Raw genomic sequence first — 19,283 nt, 5'->3', positions numbered from 1 at the left:
GGTTCATGGGGCACTGACACCATGCTGGAGAAAGTAAGATCTGTACCATTGGGATGGTCTACACATGAACAGGACTAGTGTTCTCTTGAGCTGCATGACCAGGAAAGTACAGAGGACTCCAAGCGAAACAAAAGTCAGGGGACGGTGATAAGGTTCAATCTTTAGAAAATGAAAGGGTAGAGTTGAAGCAAGAGAGCAAAATAGTGATAAGGGGTATCACATGCAGTGTATGACAAGAGGGATCAAGAGAGGGAAAAAATGCACAATGTAAAAATGACAAGTTGTCTCTTTCAGACAAAAAAGATGAGATTTTCGTCCTTTCAGTATGTTGTGCAGAACTGTCTGCCACTCAGGATAGTTAAACACATTAAGGCAGAAGTAGATTGTTTTTTGTTAAGCTATTGAATCAAAAATTATTGGAAATAGGTGAGAATGTGACTGATCAGTTAAGATCTTATTGCATAGTAGAGCAGTCTTGAGCAGCTATGTGGTTTACTTCTACCTGATGAAGGAGCAGCACTCCAAAGGCTAGTGTTTCCAAATAAACCTGTTGGACTATGGAGTTGTGTGATTTTTAACTAGATACTGGTTTGACTGCTTTGGGCTTTCCATCAGTGAAGGTGCACTCTTAATATTTACTATTTTACTCCATGCAAGTGTTTGAAGCAAAAATGTCAAAGTCTGAAGCAACATCAGATGTTCCAGAGTAGATATGTGGTAGCAGAATGAGATCTCAGTCTTCACCACAGTGCCCAGAGTGGTTGCCCATATTATTACCTTGCTCAATAAACACATTCACACAGATTCACAGAGTCAAGAGTGAACACAGCAAATATTTGGCCAAGCAAGTTGTGCAGGCTCTCTGTAGAGCAATCCAATTACTTCTATTTCACTGTCCCCATTGTAATGTAAGTTCATTTTGAGAGCCAAATAAATTTTGTTTTGAAATCACTGATCATCTCTACTTGGAGCATCCCTGTTGGCAGCAGGGGCTTCATCAACCTATGGAAATTCTGTTGGGTGATACCTTTTTGTATGTAGAACTCTGTTGGCACATTGAAGGAAAAGCATTCGGTTGTTAACTTGTGTCTGCTGTCTTTTACCAATTTAAATACCATAGAACAAAGAACAATACAGCACAGCAACAGGCCCTTTGGCCCCCCCAAGCCTGCCCCACCACAGGGTCCGTATCCCTCCATTCTCTACCTATTCATGTATTCATCCAGGTGCTTCTTGAATGCTGCTGTTGTGTCTGCTTCCACCACCTCCTCTGACAGTGAGTTCCATGCACTCATTGTCTGAAAGACCTGCCTGGCACATCTCTTTTAAACATCCCCCCTGAACTTGAACTTGTGTCACCTAGTTATTGACCCTTCCATTGGGGTAAAAGCCTCATATTTTCCACTCTGTCCATGCCATTCACAATCTTACAAACTTCTTTCAGGTCCTCTCCTCAACCTCCTGCATTCCAGTGAAAATAAATCTTTCTTTGTAGCTAACATCTCTCATAGCAGGCAATATCCTTATAAACCCTTTCTGTACTCTGTCCAAAGCATCCACATCCTTCTGGTAGTATGGTGACCAGAACTGTACACATAGGTTGTGAGTATTAATGTACTCAATGTGTGCTGTGACTTCAAGAAAGCTTTGGAAATTATTGAACATATTGATGTATTCCAATTCTGCTTGTCTATGAATTCAAAGGCATTATATTTTTAGATTAGATTAGATTACTTACAGTGTGGAAACAGGCCCTTCGGCTCAACAAGTCCACACCGACCCGCCGAAGCGCAACCCACCCAAACCCCTACATCTACCCCTTACCTAACACTACGGGTAATTTAGCATGGCCAATTCACCTGACCTGCACATCTTTGGACTGTGGGAGGAAACCAGAGCACTCGGAGGAAACCCACGCAGACACGGGGAGAACGTGCAAATTCCACACAGTCAGTCGCCTGAGGCGGGAATTGAACCCAGGTCTCTGGCGCTGTGAGGCAGCAGTGCTAACCACTGTGCCACCGTGCCGCCCACAAATAAAGGTTAAAACAAATGAAGGTTTTATCTATCTCGATCATTGAATAGATGAATTATTAAGAATGAAACATTAACCCTCAAAAACCAGCGAGTGCCCCTCAAGAAAATTTCAGAGAAAGAACTATTTTCACCTTTTTCCAAATTCTGATGAGTGTGAGGAGGAAGGGAAAGGTTGGTTGGGGAAGTGTGTTTTGGAATTAAGGGATCTAAATATAGGAGAATACAAAGGCCATGATTTGTGCCCTTGTCCTGCCTTGTGGTACTAACTAATGGACATGATATTTCTTTGTCTACCTCAGATAAAATTGTCATGATCTTGTACTTGTTCAGCCTTCTTCCATCTAAGGAAACCAACACCAGCTTTTCTAATCCAATCATGCAGCTAATATCTCTCATCACTGGAAACATTCTGGTATATCTTCTGTTCACTTGCTTGCAGTCTCTCACATAGTTCCTAAATTGCGGTTGTCAGAACTGAACACAAGAATCTGGCTGTAGCCTAACCAGAGCTTTATAAATGTTCAGCATAAATTCCCTGCCTTTGTTCTCAATATCTCTTTTTATGAAGCCCAAGATCCTATGTACTCTGTTGAGTCCTCCTTGAATGTTTCTTTCCACCTTTAAAAGGTCTGATCATATCAACCTTGTTACCCTTCTGTCCTAGAATACAATTAGAACCATACCTTTAAATCTAGCACCAACTCTTTTCACACTGAAATACATCACCTTATAATTCCTTGTATTAAATTTTATCTGCCACTTGTCTGCCCATTCTGCTGACATATCTTTGACCTGTCATTATTGACAGGTATGATTCTTACTGTCTGTCACACCTTCCAAGTTTAGTATTTTATTTAAGTTAGAGTCATAGAGTCTTAGAGATGTACAGCATGGAAATAGACCCTTCGGTCCAACCCATCTGTGCCAACCAGATATTAATAGCTCTGAAAGAATTAATACTGAAGTTGCATTACCTCCACAATCTGACGATAATGTACAACATTCGTGTGGAGAAATAAGTAGTATGGCATGAGTTCCCAACATATACAGACTTGAGAAACCTTATAGATAGGCACCTGATTGTTGTAATTGCACTTGGTGAGTTAATGTTTAATTGTGTCAAATGCTAATGTGAAATAAATTATACCATATGAGGCCTGGATGTCTTTAGAGAAGGAGCATGTGGTCTCTACCAGCACTCTCAAGGTTTTCAGGGAAAAGGGGCACCGTGGGGCGTGGAGTGTTTTATTTCCCCTCTGATTCTATTTTGATTTAATCACGACCCTCCCCTTTACTTTTTTGATCACTTCGGGTTTGCCCCTAAAGAGAAGGGCACTGCTTATCACTTGCCACTCGGGTGTTTTTTAGATTTTTTTTCCTTGTGGTGGAATATGAATAAAACTTTCTGCACTTGTTGTTTCTTCAATGTGTCCTACACCTGCATACACATGACATGGGGAAAAAAAGAAAAAAAAAGTTATACTTTGTTATGGAAGACATAGTCTTTAGTGTCTGTCCTCTACCACTGATAATTGGACAGCCTTTAGACTTAGCAAAGGGAGAGAGTTAAGGGTCTTCCACTGAAATAGTTGTGTCCTTACATATGGGTTAAAAGCTCTGGGTACAAGTCACTTTCCTTTTAAATTCATGCTCTAATGTTACCAACTAAGGTGTGCAGTACACCGAACAGTTAGTTCTTTCCTGCTGATTTGGTTCTAACAGAATCCATTTCCTTCAGCAACTTTTTCTACTCATCAAAAAATGTTGTTACTAATGCACTCACAGGATGTGGGCATCATTGGCGAGCCCAACACTCCTTGCTCATCCCTGATTGTCCAGATGGCAGTTTAGAGTTAACTACCTTGCGTGGATCTGGAGTCACATGTAGGCCAGATTGGGTCAGGATGGCAGATTTCCTTCCCCAAAGGGCATTAGTGAAGCATTTATTGGATTACTGAAGCTCAAACTATCTTTTAAAAATATACATTAGCTTTCCTTAATTAATTCAAACAAGTGTCTGTAGATTATTTTCCCCCTTACTGCTGTTTCTCACCACCCATTGACGTTAGTTGGTAGTTAGTAGGAATATTGTATACCATTTCTTGAATAAGGGTGTCATGTTTTCTACTCTTCGGTCTTCTGACATCTCCCTCCATATAGAGAAGATAGAAAAATTATGACAAGCACTTCTGCAATCTCCATGTTTGCTTCTCTTGCCAACCTGATGTACAAGCCATTCCAGGTGACAGAACCCCTTTAGACATGGCCAACCAGTGCATCCTGCCAATCGGATTTTACCCAACATGTTGGGCTAGACTTATTGCAGCCTGTTGCAGTTGGAAAGGTGGCAGACAGGATCAATTATTCAGAAAGAATCCACATGACAGTCCCCCAGTGGCAGAAAAAACTCCAACTATTTGTTTTTGTTAATTTATGGAATATGGGCATTGTGGGAAATGACAGTGTTTATTTCCCATTGCTAATTGTTCTTGAGAAGGTGGTGTTGAGTTGCCTCCTTAAACACTGCAGTCCCTGGGATATAAGAATACCTACAGTGGACTTAGACAGGATTTTGGAAGTGACAGTGAAAGGACAGCGATATTGTTCCAAATTAGGATAATGCATGACTTGGAGGGAAACCTACAGGCAATACCCTCATGCATCTGCTGCAGGCTGTGGGTTTAGAGGCTGTTAGTGAAAGAGGCTTAGTGAGTTGTTGCAGTGCATCTTGTAGACTATACACACAACTGTGAATCAATGGTGAAAGAAATGATTGCTGAAGGCAATGGATGGGGTGATAATCAAGTTGGCACCTTTGTTCCAAATGCTGTCACACACATTGCACACATTCAGGCAAGTGGAGAATATTCCGACACACTCCTGACTTGTACTTTATAGATGGTGGACAGGCCTTGTGGGGATAGGAGTTTGTTAATGAGTTCTTAGGCTTCAACTTACTCTTACGGCTACAATATTTATGTGGGTGATCCAGTTCAACTTTGGACTAGTTTAATAATTCCTTCTCTTTCCAGCCTCCTGATTTCTGCTTCTATCTTTTCCCATAATGTAAATGGCACTGGGCGTGCCTTGCAGAATCATGGAATCCCTTCTTGGTCAACATACAAGGTGGCCTTGATTCCTTTGATTGTCCCTAGACCTTCCTGAAAGATCTCTGGATATTTAATTCAGACTTCACTCAAGCAGCCATTTTCTAATCAAAACATATTGAGCCAATATTGGTGAATCTTCCTCAACCAATTGCACTCCAACAGAACATTTCACTACAATAAGTGGGAACTGAACCAGATGCTTTTCATACGAGACCAGAACTGAAGTTGTATCCTTAACCTGTCGGGGTTTCCTGGTATATGTTCTCAGTCTGACCGAGGTCTTGTACAAATTTTATTGAAGACTGGTTCTACAATCACTGACATACCCGCTGCAGTATTAACCTCCATTAGAACCGGGTGACCATTTAACCAGACATTTAGTTTGATTAGTTCTGATTTGGATGTTGCCAAGCAATTTAACTGTTCCAAGCTAGATGTAGGTGGGCTTTCTAGACTTAGCACTCTCCCGGATACTGACCTGTGAGTTCTTTTACTCAATTCAGGCCGGGTGGGACTCCTTTGCTACCGTGAGTCCACATACCACAGTAAATACAATGGCTTGTGGGTCCGGATCCTGAAAAAATGTTAAATGTTTGGCCAAAGTTTGAGTCACTCTGTTCAGGATATGTCCTGAGTGAGGCTATGCAGTTGCCTTCACTCAAGTGGTGTTCCCCAAGTTCAGTCGAAATGGCGAGTGTCCACTTCCATCGGCTTTACCTGTAACTCATATGCTCCACTTCCTGCATTTTCCAATGATAAAGCTAGTTGTAGTGCCTATCTGTGGGCTTCAGCTAATAGGTGCTTTTGAATGGTCACATCATTAATCCCACATACCAAACAGTCTCTCAGCATCTCATTCATGGTTAAACCAAAGTCACATGCCTCTGCCAGTCATCTTAACCTTTTCAAAAATCCCAACACTGATTCCACCGAACTGTGGAATAAAACTGATAGCATCTCAGAATTCAAGGAGTCTTGGGGTCATATTATTCCTTAACTACATCCACCAACTCATGAAAGGTTTCAGTATCTGCTGCCTCAGGAAATCTTAGACTCCTAATAACCAAAAATATGGTGGGTCCACAAGATGTCTGGAGAATTATTCATTGCTTTTCATCTCCCCCAATGTAATTGACCCGGAAAAAAAATAACACATTCTTTCTGCATACTGGGCCCAGTCTTTGGCAGCAGGATCAAATGAGTCAAACTCCCCAAATAATGGCATGATGCCAGAGATCCTCACTTAACTCAAAGATGTATGTTGGGAGCAACTTTCTTCAGGAGTGTATTTTGTCCTTTCGTCACGACTGAAATAACTCCACGGAGGTTGACATCCATCACCAAGTCTCCCTTTATTTACATGTGCATAGTAATGACACTGGTCTGGCTTCCTCAGAGCCAGCTCTCAGTGTGAAGAGAACCTCTGACATGCCGTTTATATCTGTCAGCCAGGGCTCCCTGATAGGACTAGATTAACAGCCCCAATCAGGGACCTCATTCTGTGAGGTCCACATGGCTGACCTCTTTACAATCATGAGATATGATTCCAAACTGCAAAGATTTTTCCTCAATTTCCATTTAACCCAATTTTGTTTAGGTTCCTGATGATACATTTCGTCAAATGTTGCCTTAACATTCATCTCACTCTGACCTCACTTCTGGAAATAAGATCTTTGTCCATGTTTGAACCAAAGGACAGAATGAAGTCAGCTTTTGCATGGCCTTGGAGTTCACTTCTGAAATCGATAGTGGGAACATGTTCTAAATAGTGAGTATGATATGAAAAAAACCTTGTATCAGGTTTGAAAGGGAGAAGGAAAATTATAAACCAAAGCTTCAAAATTTAAGTAAGGCACAGATTGAAGAAATAAGCAATGAATTGATCACAGTGAAATGGTCTGAAATGCTAATGGATGAACCAATAGACAAAAGCAGCTCCTTGACATTTAATTTAGAAAGGGAGCACACACTGAATGCTAGTCAGCAGTTTATTGTTGAGCAAGTGTTATTTGATAGCACCATTGATGATCCCTTCCACCACGTTACTCAAAGCTCAAGAGGATACTTATGGGATAGTAATTAGACAAGTTGCATTTGACCTGTTTTTGAGGATCTGGACTATTTAGTGCATTGGGTAGGTTCCAATGTAGCAACTGTACGAGAACAGCTTGGCTTGCAACATGACTAATTCTGGAGCTGAGGTTTTCAGTGCTGTTGCTAGAAATATTGTCACTGCCCACGGCCATTACAGTATCCAATACCACCAGCTATTTCTTGATATCATGTGAAGTGAATTGAATTGGCTCAAGGCTGGTATCTGTGATACTGGGAACCACAAGAAGAGACCAAGATGAATCATTGATATGGCATCTTTAACTCAAAGATTTTGACAGATACTGTAGCCTCGTCTTTTACACTAATGTGCTGGACTCACATATCCTTGAACTTGGGGTGTTTGTGGAGCCTCCTCCTTCAGTAAGTTGTATAAATTGCCCACTGGATACGGTAGGACCACTTCGCTCTGATCCATTTTTTTGTGGGATCATTTAATCTGTCGATTCCATTCTGTTTCTCCTTGCTACACCTCTCTAGCTTCCACCTGAAATATATTAAAACAGCCATCCCCTACTGACAAGCCCTATGCATACACAGGATCTGTTCAGATGAGGAGGGATGTGACAGGCACTTGGAAGTACTCAGGGATGCCCTCATAAGAACAGGGTACAAAGCTCAACTCATCGACCGCCAGTTCCGACATGCCACAGCAAGAAACCGCAATGACCTCCTCAGGAGACAGACATGAGCTGCAATCAACAGGGTACCCTTCGCTGTCTAGTACTTCCCAGGAGCCAAAAAACTACACCATGTTCTTTGCAGCCTGCAAAACATTATCAATGAAGATGAGCACCTCACCAAGACCTTCCTCACGCCTCCACTACTCACCTTTAAACAACCACCAAACCTCAAACAGATCATTGTTCACAGCAAACTGCCCAGCTTTCAGAACAACTGCATACAACCTTGTCACTTGGATGCTGCAAGATGTGTCAGAGTATTGACACGGATACCACCATTACACATGGGGACACCTCCCACCATGTACGTGGCAGGTACTCATGGGACGCAGCCAATGTTGTCTATCTCATGCTGCAAATGAGGTTGCCCTGAGGCATGGTACATTGGTGAGACGGAGCAGAGGCTACTGCAATGGATGAATGCACACCGCACAACAATCAACAGACAGGAGTGTTCCCTCCCACTTCAGCGGTCCGGGGCAGTCGACCTCGGACCTTCAGGTGACCGTCCTCCGAGGCTGACTTTGGGACAGGCAGCAGTGAAAAGTGGCCGTGCAGAGGCAGATAGGCAAGATCGGTACCCATCGAGATGGCTTCAACTGGGACCTTAGAGTCATGCGGCATGGTGGCTCAGTGGTTAGCACTGTTGGGTTCAATTCCAACCTCGGGCAACTTCTGTGTGGAGTTTGCATGGGCTTCCTCCGGGTGCTCCGGTTTTTTCCCATAGACCAAAGATGTGCTGTTTAGGTGAACTGGCCATGCTAAATTGCCCATACTGCTCAGGGGTGTGTAGGCTAGGTGTGTTAGTCAGGGGTAAATATAGGGTAGGGGAATTGGTCTGGGTGGATTACTCTTCAGAGGGTTGGTGTGGACTTGTTGGGTTGAAGGGCCTGTTTCCACGCTGTAGGGAATCTAATCATGTCACACTGCAGGGTGACCCAATTGCACTACACAGACACACATATACACACACGCACACGCCCTCCTACCAACACACAGACACTCCGACAGACACACACACTCTCTTACAGACCCATGGACTTACACAGACCCTCTCTCAAACACAGGTTCTCTCTCATACACTCACACATACACTTCCACAACACACAAACCCTCTCACAGACTTATACCGCTTTACACTCACATTCACACACATACACAAACACTCTCTCACAGACACTCACAACCCCTACACACACATACTTGCAGAATTACATTTTATTTTGCTCAAAAACTACATGAATCCGTGTAAAATTCTGTAACTCCCTTTTTTTAGAAGCAGCATCAGTCTGAACATTGGGGCACAGACAGCCTCACACATGACACCTCACACCTTCAACACATTATCTGAGCTGACATGGCACCTATTGCTAAAGTTCAGATTAGGTTAGATTACTTAGTGTGGAAACAGGCCCTTCGGCCCAACAAGTCCACACCGACCCGTTGAAGTGCAACCCACCCAAACCCATTCCCCTACATTTTACCCCTTCACCTAACACTACATGCAATTTAGCACGGCCAATCCACCTAACCTGCACATTTTTGGACTGTGGGAGGAAACCAGAGCACCCGGAGAAAACCCACGCAGACACGGGGAGAATGTGCAAACTCCACACAGTCAGTCGCCTGAGGCGGGAATTGAACCAGGGTCTCTGGCGCTGTGAGGCAGCAGTGCTAACCACTTTGCCACTGTGCTGCCCATTTAATCCAATCAATGGAGACAATATCTGCCTGTAAGGTAATCATTAATAGCCCTGAGTCATCCCTTTAATGAAAGGCAACTCTATTGACTTAAATAAACATCGAGTGGAAACCGGTGGCTGGCAGTTTTTCATTGCATGCTAACAACCACCTACCCCCATCCTTGCCTCTTGTCTTCGCATTGAGAATATCCTGCATCATAATATGTGTCATCACCACCCACCTAAATGGGATAGATTTCACACTGATCTAGAAACTCAAAACTGGGTGTCTGCAAGACACTGCCAGCCTTTAGCAGCAGAACTGTAATCAAATTTCTAATCTCATGGTCTGACATATCCCCCACCTTAACATTACCATTACACTAGGTTTCAAACATAGAAATTGCTGGAAAAGCTCAACAGGTCTGGCAGCATCTATGGAGAGAAATCAGAGTTAACGTTTCCGGTTGAGTGACACTTCCTCAGAACCCGATCTGACTTCCGCCGTCACCCGACCTGAAAGGTTACCTCTGATTTCTCTCCACAGATGCTGTCAGACTATGTGCTTTTCAAGCAATTTCTGTTTTTGTTTGTGATTTGCAGCATTCAAAGTTCTTTTATTCTTTAAGCTAGGTATCAACTCTGGTTAAATGAAGAGTGCAGGAGAGCATGCCTGGATGTCACACCAAGTATATTAGATGGAAACCTGAGCTGAAAATGTGTTGCTGGAAAAGCGCAGCAGGTCAGGCAGCATCCAAGGAGCAGGAGAATCGACGTTTCGGGCATGAGCCCTTCTTCAGGAATGGAAGATGGAAACCTGGCAAAGCTACAACACAGGGCTAATTGCATGGCAAACATAAGGAGGAGCAGAATGCAATAGACAGATTAAATGATCCCACAAAATGTGGATCAGAGCTAAGCTGTCCTGCCACATCCAAGGGGCAATTTAAACAACTTGCTGGAGGAGGCTCTGCAAACGTGGTTAGACCTGGCAAAGACAATGTTGCAGATCTTAGATGTGTTAAATACATGGTCAGAAAAGGGAAAAAGGTCTAACCAAGTTCTATAAATTTCTATTTTCAAGTTAAGGGTGGGATGAACATCAAAAACTCCTTTAAAAATCAGTGGAAGCATGGTTAATGTGTTTAAAAAGCACATGGGGAAACAGACAAAGCTATTAATTAAGGATATGTTGGATGCCACATCTTCAGTGTGCCAGTGAATCTGAGGTGGGCTATGACCTTTGCAGAGTCTAGAGGCATGTGAGTTTTATAAACTTCACCACTGTCAAGGTAAGTACATTACGGCTTTCTACCTATTTCCAGCTGTGAACTAGACTTTCATAAATCATAGTAACCAAAGCAATTATTTACCTTAACCCTGTCTCCTGGCCTGCCAGTTAGAGTCATAGAGTCATAGAGATATACAGCACAGAAACAGACCCTTCAGTCCAACCCATCCATGCCGACCAGATATCCCAACCCAATCTAGCCCCATTTGCCAGCATCCGGCCCATATCCCTTAAAAACCCTTCCCAATTATATACCCATCCAAATGCCTCTTAAGTGTTGCAATTGTACCAGCCTCCACCACTTCCTCTGGCAGCTTATTCCATACATGTACCACCCTCTGTGTGAAAAAGTTGTCTCTTAGGTCTCTTTTATATCTTTTCCCTCTCACCCTAAACCTATGCCCTCTAGTTCTGGACTCCCCAACCCCAGGGAAAAGACTTTTCCTATTTACCCTATCCATGCCCCTCATAATTTTATAAACCTCTATAAGGTCACCCTCAGCCTCTGACACTCCAGGGAAAACAGCTCCAGCCTGTTCAGCCTCTCCCTATAGCTCAAATCCTCCAACCTTGGCAACATCCTTGTAAATTTTTTCTGAACCCTTTCAAGTTTCACATCTTTCCAATAGGAAGAAGATCAGAATTGCACGCAATATTCCAACTGTGGCCTAACCAATATCCTGTACAGCCGCAACATGGTGTCCCAACTCCTGTACTCAATACTCTGACCAATAAAGGAAAGCACACCAAATGCCTTCTTCATTATCCTATCTACCTGTGACTCCACTTTCAAGGAGCAACGAACCTGCACTCCAATGTCTCTTTGTTCAGCAACACTCCCTAGGACCTGACCATTAAGTATATAAGTCCTGCTAAGATTTGTTTTCCCAAAATACAGCACCTTGCATTTATCTGAATTAAACTCCATCTGCCACTCCTCAGCCCATTGGCCCATCAGGTCCAGATCCTGTTGTAATCAGAGGTAACCCTCTTCACTGTACACTACATCTCCAATTTTGGTGTCATCTGCAACCTTACTAATTGTACCTCTTATGCTTACATTCAAATCACTTATGTAAATGACAAAAAGTAGAGGACCCAGCACCAATCCTTGCGGCACTCCACTGGTCACAGGTCTCCAGTCTGAAAAACAACCCTATACCACCAGCCTCTGTCTTCTACCTTTGAGCCAGTTCTGTATCCAAATGGTTCGTTCTCCCTGTATTCTGTGAGATCTAACCTTGCTAATCAGTCTCCCATGGGGAACCTTGTCGAACACCTTACTGAATTCTTAACTTGTTGACTTTTTTTGCCAGGACAAAATTTTTCATTGGCTGAGATGACTTTTATGGCACCCCAAAAGCTTCCTAATTTTTTTTCTCCTCCCCTTGAAATGCTCCACCCTTAAACTTTCGCCTTCCAATCAAACTGACTTACATGCTGCCTCCAACCATTAAAGAAGAAACTCAATGGAGCTTGCACAAGTAAATATGGCAGTTGCATGGTGCCAAATATTCTGTCAGGTCTTAAAGCCATAGAATTGTCTCGCACCTAAACCAGAAAGTAATTCTCTGTAAGATTCATTAAAGACCATACAACAAAAGCTTTAAGATAACAAGCAGCACCCCCTCTGATGATGAAGGGATTTCCCAGGATACAGTACCTGCAATGCAGTCAAACGTTTACTTGGTCATTTGTGATTCTTCTGTGGAATACTATTACCTGTAAATGTATGAAAAAGTACAAGTGTAAGAATACACAAAACACCAAGAGTACCTTCAAAACCACAAATATTTACAGAAAAAGGTGCAATTCACAAATGAATTTGTCTCTAAACAGTTAGAAAGGAGCAGGTGAGTCTATCACAATAAAGCCACACATCCTGTCAATTACTGTATAAAGTGATTGTGTCTGTAGATAATTCAGTTTGAAACAAACATCACTGATAATGAAATCCAAGACTCCTGGAACCCCCACCTCTATAACGTTACAATGATGTCACCAGATTTGATTTAACAGGATTACCCTTGAGAAATCCCTGCCCGTAAGCATGAGCTGTTTCTTAACTCTGCTCGTGTGTCGTTAACTGCCCACACATTTACACCTTTGCAAATGATTTTTATTTTCCAGTGGCATTTAATAACATCAAGGGAGCGGGAAAAAACCTGCACAGATACCAAGTTTAACTTGATGCAAGTAGATTATACGATAAGATCATGTGTAGGTGACCATGTATAAATATACGCAAAACCCTCTACTACTTGCTGTTGTCTGACAATGTGTTCTCAGACAGAAGTGAATAATCCTGAAGGCAGAGCTTTGGACTGGAGATTCCAGAACAGAAACATGAACTTTATAAATGTGGCCTGCTTAGTGCTCAGTCTCATTTCTACAGCAATATCTATAGGAGTTTTAATCATTTACAGAACAGTGAGTAGCAGTCATTTTTATTTTTAAAACAGTTTTCTTCCTTTGTTATGTAGCCTCATTTAAATATATTTCCAGCACCAAATTTATTTTAAACAATAGTTGAATGTAACAAAACCGAATATTGTGGACCTATTCTAGTTGACACGCTGAGTAAAATCTGATTGTGTCAAGCTTGAGGTCGTCATGTAAACGATGCTGTTTCACTGACTGATTTCTTACAAGGTTCATTACAACAATTTTATGAAATGTGATTACCAATGAGCTTCTTAGGTGAAAGTTACAAATGGTATATTGTACTGTACCTAGGTTATTTCAGTTTCTAGCTGGTTCAAGATTTAGAACATTGTTAATATGCAAGCAAAATTTGGATTTTTGTAACTATCTGATATTCTTAATGTCTTTGAATTGTTGGTAATGAGACAGCACAATCTTAAATTTGATCAGCATTCATTCTATGTCAGAACAGGCTATACTATTGTTTTGATATGGAGAACATGTTGCCAGGGTTAGAGGGTTTGAGCTATAGGGAGGGGTTGAGTAGGCAGGGGCTCTTCTCCCTGGAACATTAGAGGCTGAGGGGTGACCTTATAGAGGTTTATAAAATCATGAGGGGCATGGATAAGGTAAATAGACAAGGTCTTTTCCTCAGGGTGGGGAGATCATAACTAGAAAGCATAGGTTTAGGTAGAAGGGGGCAGATTTAAAAGGGACCTAACAGGCATTTTTTTCATGCAGAGGGTGGTGTGTGTATGAAATGAGCTGCCTGGGGAAGGAGTGGAGGTTGGTACAATTACAATATTTAAAAGGCATCTGGATGGATATATGACTAAGAAGGAGTTAGAGGAATATGGTACAAATGCTGTCAATATTTATGATATCTGGTCGGCATGTATAAGTTGAATCAAAGAGGCTGTTTCCATGCTGTACATCTCTATGACTCTATAAAAAAAATTAGCCATGTACAAGGTTTGGAAAGAATCCTAGTAGAATTCTTTGGACATTTTCTTGACATAAACTGTAAATTGTCAGTGCAAATTTGGAACAGAACGAGAGAGGGGCTTTGAAATATATTGAGTGATGATGACTCAAATCTACAATAGTGGAACAGCTCATATTCAGAGAACATTAAGACCATATTCATTGAAACAAATTAAAGGTCTCTAGTCAGAATTAGGCACGAGATTTATTATAAATACAGATTTGTTGTAACAAAGAGTGTTATGAGGAGGTTTGTTCAAATTATGAGTTAGTTAACTTTCAATGGACATGCAGGAATGTAAAGCAATATACCCACTAGAGGGCAATGATTACCAATCACTGTGAGAAAGTTGTGCTTGTGTAACTTCATTTCAAACACAATAATGTAAACTTTTTTTATATCGTAATTCTTAAATAGTTTTCTTTTAGTTGAAATACTTTGATGTAGATTAAAATGGTGACATTATACTGCTCTTCAATTGCAAGAGTAATATTGCAGACAATAATAGGGCTGATTTAAATAATTGCTATTTGAATGTAATATGGTTTGGCAACTACATCCTATACTAATAAAGACCAAGATATGCATGTGCCCCTTCAGTTCAATGGCTCTGCATGTTCTATTCAAAGCAAATTTTCTCTTGTTGATGTTAATTTCCTTTTCAACACAGCATTTTTCACATATTTAAGGGACAGTAAGTTGGTGACTGAACCAGAGTCATAGAGCTGTACAGAACAAAAGCAAACTCTTCAGTGCAAGTTGTCCATGCTGACCAGGTATCCTAAATTAATCTAGACCCATTTTCCAGCATTTAGCCCTTATCCGTCTAAACCCTACCTATTCATATACCCATCCAGATGCTTTTAAATGTTGTAATTGTACCAACCTCCACCACTTCCTTTGGCAGTTTGTTCCACATAAACATAATGTTTTCTGCATGAAAACATTGTCCCTTAGGTCCCTTTTATATCTTTCCCCCATCATCCTCAGCTTATGTCCTCTAGTTTTGGACTCCCCTATCCTGGTTAAAAAGACCTTGGCTATTCATGCCCCTTATTATTTTCTAAACTTTTCTCAGGCCACCTAGTCACTAGTTCATTGTTAGAGAGTTGCATGGTAAATCAGTGAGTTCATGTGTGTTCAGGTATGAATATATTGCCGAATATGATAGGAAAAATAGTTGGAACATGTTGGGACTGGAACAGCAAAACTTAATGACTACAATCAAAAGAACAGTTATCGGTTAGAAATTAACATTGGTTAGATATCTGCTGATTACTCGAAAACAGGAAGAAAAACATAGTTCTGAATATTTTAAACAATTATTATCACTGTAGTGGTTGCTAACAGTGCAATCCACAATACAAAGATGAATCAAAAGGGACATTTAGTGATATTGTGGAGTGGAAAAACATTTGATCTTTATCATTTAAATTTGAAATACTAAGATATCCAATTGTGTTAAATATTGTTTCAAACAAGATCTTTATTCAGCAATAGTGTAGCTGTATATGTGTGTCTGTTTCAGTTCTTGGTGTTTCCTTTGCTCCCTGTTACTACCTAATTCAAATGGACTACAGCAGTTCAAGGCAACTGCTGACTGTCACCTTCTCAAGGACAGGCAACAAATGCCGGTCAACCAGCAAGACCCATATCTCAAAAGAATATATATGTTTTTATAAAGTCTACTTTAATGGTCACATGTTGATGATTGTGCAGAGTTTTCTGTAAAATGAAATAGATGAAGAGCAGTAAACTCTTTTAAGTGTAGAGTTTTGGAGATCATTAACGGTGGGGGTGAGAATTCATGGCAGCAATAATTTCAAGGCTGATGTCTCATACCAAGATTTTTAAAAGTGCTTTACTTCACAATGATTTCTCGATCTTAGGCATGCCCTCTGAACGTGACTGGCACAGAGGGTGAAACACCCTTAACCATGCTGAGGCAGTGACAAGGAACAGCCTGTCATTTCAGCCAGAAGAAAAACTAGTATAGAGATAACCAACTGAAATGGAAATGGCAATTTCAAACATTAGCAAAGTAGTGTTTATGTTTTTGATGTACTTGTCAAGGAATAATTTATGAGTACTGAAGTATTTTTAAATAATGGAAATTAAAGTCTTTAAGTTATATGCTTCTGAAACATATTGTATACAGAGCAAAATTCCAAAATCTTTGCCAAGACTGAATGTCAGTAAAAGTAGAGAATGGGGAACATTCTTGTGCGGTTCTCAGGAAAATTAAAAGAAAAAATGCTGTCAACTTTGAAATATGAAGATGTAAAGTGGTTTCTAGCTGTTGATATTTATAATTAAAAATAAAATGTAATTATCTCATATTTTGGATCCAGTCTTATCATTAAGTAAATTATGTTATTGGATTTGTTTAGAAGATATTACTATTAGTGAAATTAAAGGGAAGATGTTTCAGGTGCGCAACCCTGCTCAGTTTTAGACTTAGCTTCAATTTCAAATTGTCTATAATCTATTAAATTAGAAAAAAGAGATATAAAAGTCTACTGTAAGGGTCACATGTTGATGATTGTGCAGAGTTTGCTGTTAGTGACAATTTCTTGTAGTTTGCTTGTGCTTTCGGATATCTTCCTAGAGAAATCGATTTAGAGTCATACAGCATGGAAACAGAATGTTCCCAAACTAAACTAGTCCCACCTGCCTGCGTTTGGCTTGTTCAAGTTTTTTTTAAATGAGGAATTTTACGGAACGGCAGTGTTGTAAGCAATGTTGTGCTTCCAAGAATCGATACGTACAGTGCTGAGCTACTTGGTCCCACACCATTTTATAACAGGAGAAAGTGAGCTCTATATCTAAAAAACATAAAGGTGAGTGATAAAGTTCAGAGTGTTGGACCCCATCAAGGTTCAGAGCAGTAAAATTAAAACATAAAAATAAAAGTTAAAAATTGTGTTGAATCATGAGATCATTTTCATGATATCAGTCTTGGGTTTTAAAAGCCTAACACTTGCAGAAGTTGATGGGGGTGACGAGAGATGGAGTTCTGCAGAGTTTTCATGCAGTGTGAGCTTAATATTTAGATTAAGATACAATGTAAAAAGTGTGGATTTCAATCCTATATAAATAAGCCTATTTGCAGTGCAAAAGACCAGAAAGAAAAGGGCAGAAGAAAATTGTTATAAAGTGATTATGACACAGAATGATCCCATTCAGCCTACTGAGTTGATGCTAGCTGTCAGTAGGTCAACCCTGTCAGTTATGTGCCCTCACTCTATTGTCAATTATTACATCAATAAAATACAAATGAGAAAGGTTCAGAAGGAGAGATAGATAGAAGGTATTACAGATCAGTAAGCAATTGCATGTTTACTGAAAGCTAAATAACAACAGAATTCTGTACATCTTATTAAAATGAAGTTGGATGATATTGGTTAATTATTAAGTTTAAGGTGCACCAATTGCAGTTACACTGCAGTTAGTATGAAGTCAAATATGAGGTCATTCTCACTGACTCTAATTTCCAACGGTATTATTGCTTTTGCGTTGATAGTTCTAAGTTGCTAGATAGATGTTTACTCATGATTCCTCTGCTGCACAGGTAGCTTCTCTTTCTACTAATTATGGCTCTACAAAAGAACTAAAGTTAGCACCATGAAATATAACGCAATATCATAATTCAGTCTTTCAATGATAGTACCTTTCAAGTCCTATTTATTAAATTGTCTACTGGAAAATAATGCAGTCTAGAACATAATAGGAATGAAATTTATCTTTTCTTGATTTCAAATTTTACACAATTCTTTTTTTAAAAACACAATACCCTTTTCAAAGCCACCATATATGTAATTTGACAGTTTTAATGCTTTGCTAATAGTAATTCCAAACTTAAAATTAAATATGAAAAATAAATTTGAATAAAATTTTAAAAAGCACATACTGGAGACCTGAAACAAACAGAATGCTGGTGAAAATCAATAGGTCAGGCAGCATCTGTAGAGAGAGAAAAACTTAGTTAATGTTGCAAGTCACTGTCATACCAGGCGTGAAACATTAACTCTGCTTCTGTCTCTCCACAGATGCTTCCAGACCTATTGAATGTCTCCAGCATTCTGTCTTAAAACTATGTACACTATATTCATTACTTTTAGATAAGATTTATTCCTTTGTTTACCAATTCACAATATATAACACTATATTTCTTGTATGATGTTACTGCGGTAAAAAGGATGCACATTATAAAACAGATCTCCTCTTCTTCCACAAATAACATTTCGCAAACAACTGCAGATGCTGGAAATTTGAAACAAAAACAGAAATTGCTGGAGAAACTCAGCCAGTCTGGCAGTATCTAGAGAGAAAGCATAGTCAACATTTTGGGTCCAGAAATTAACTCTGCCTTCTCTCCACAGATGTGGCCAGACTGGTTGAGTTTCTCCTGCAATTTCTGCTTTCATTCTTCTTCCTCCCCGAGCCAAAAACAAAACTGTTACATTTACTTACTTTTTTCATGGTCTCACTGTTCAAAACTACAAGGTTGCCTTCTCTGTAGTTCGAAATTCCTAAGTGCAAGTTAGTAACCTGCTAGATGTGCATCCTAGTACTGAGCAATTTGGTTATCATGTTGGTGAAAGTGCCAATTCCATAAACATTTAGAATTTGTATAGCCCCAGTTCTTGCCTCTGTTTTGGTGGTTGTCGGATTAAACACTGAAGAAGTTGTACTTTAAACATATACATCCTAAGTCTTGTGGCTAGTTTTCACAGTTTATTGCTGCAGTTCTTATCAGTCAACTGATTGTACAATTGACTTTGTTTTATTCATTACTAGTTCTCTAACCCACAAAACCCATTTAAGAAAATAAAACCACTAACTGTTCTCAATAGGCTTATTTGATCATTTTTCTCCTATTATTTCATGAAATTTTTGCATAGATTATGGAAGGTTCACATCTTAGTAATTATGCAGGATGATATACGGTAGATAAAA

The 19,283-nt window shown here is 40.2% G+C and overlaps 1 protein-coding gene across 2 annotated transcripts in view; it reads left to right on the top strand.

Moving 5' to 3' along the window:
• Positions 1-13,217: 13,217 nt before the first annotated feature.
• Positions 13,218-19,283, top strand: part of LOC140469506 (tumor necrosis factor-like) — a 38,807-nt gene continuing 32,741 nt past the window's right edge. For both annotated transcript variants that reach the window (XM_072566083.1, XM_072566082.1), the window contains exon 1: positions 13,218-13,345. In XM_072566083.1, coding sequence (XP_072422184.1) covers positions 13,262-13,345 — 84 coding nt within the window. In that variant the 5' untranslated portion in view covers positions 13,218-13,261. The remainder of the gene's footprint in view (positions 13,346-19,283) is intronic.

Source organism: Chiloscyllium punctatum, chromosome 49, assembly GCF_047496795.1.
Source record: "Chiloscyllium punctatum isolate Juve2018m chromosome 49, sChiPun1.3, whole genome shotgun sequence".
NCBI lineage: Eukaryota > Metazoa > Chordata > Chondrichthyes > Orectolobiformes > Hemiscylliidae > Chiloscyllium > Chiloscyllium punctatum.
This window is presented reverse-complemented; position numbering and strand designations above follow the sequence as displayed.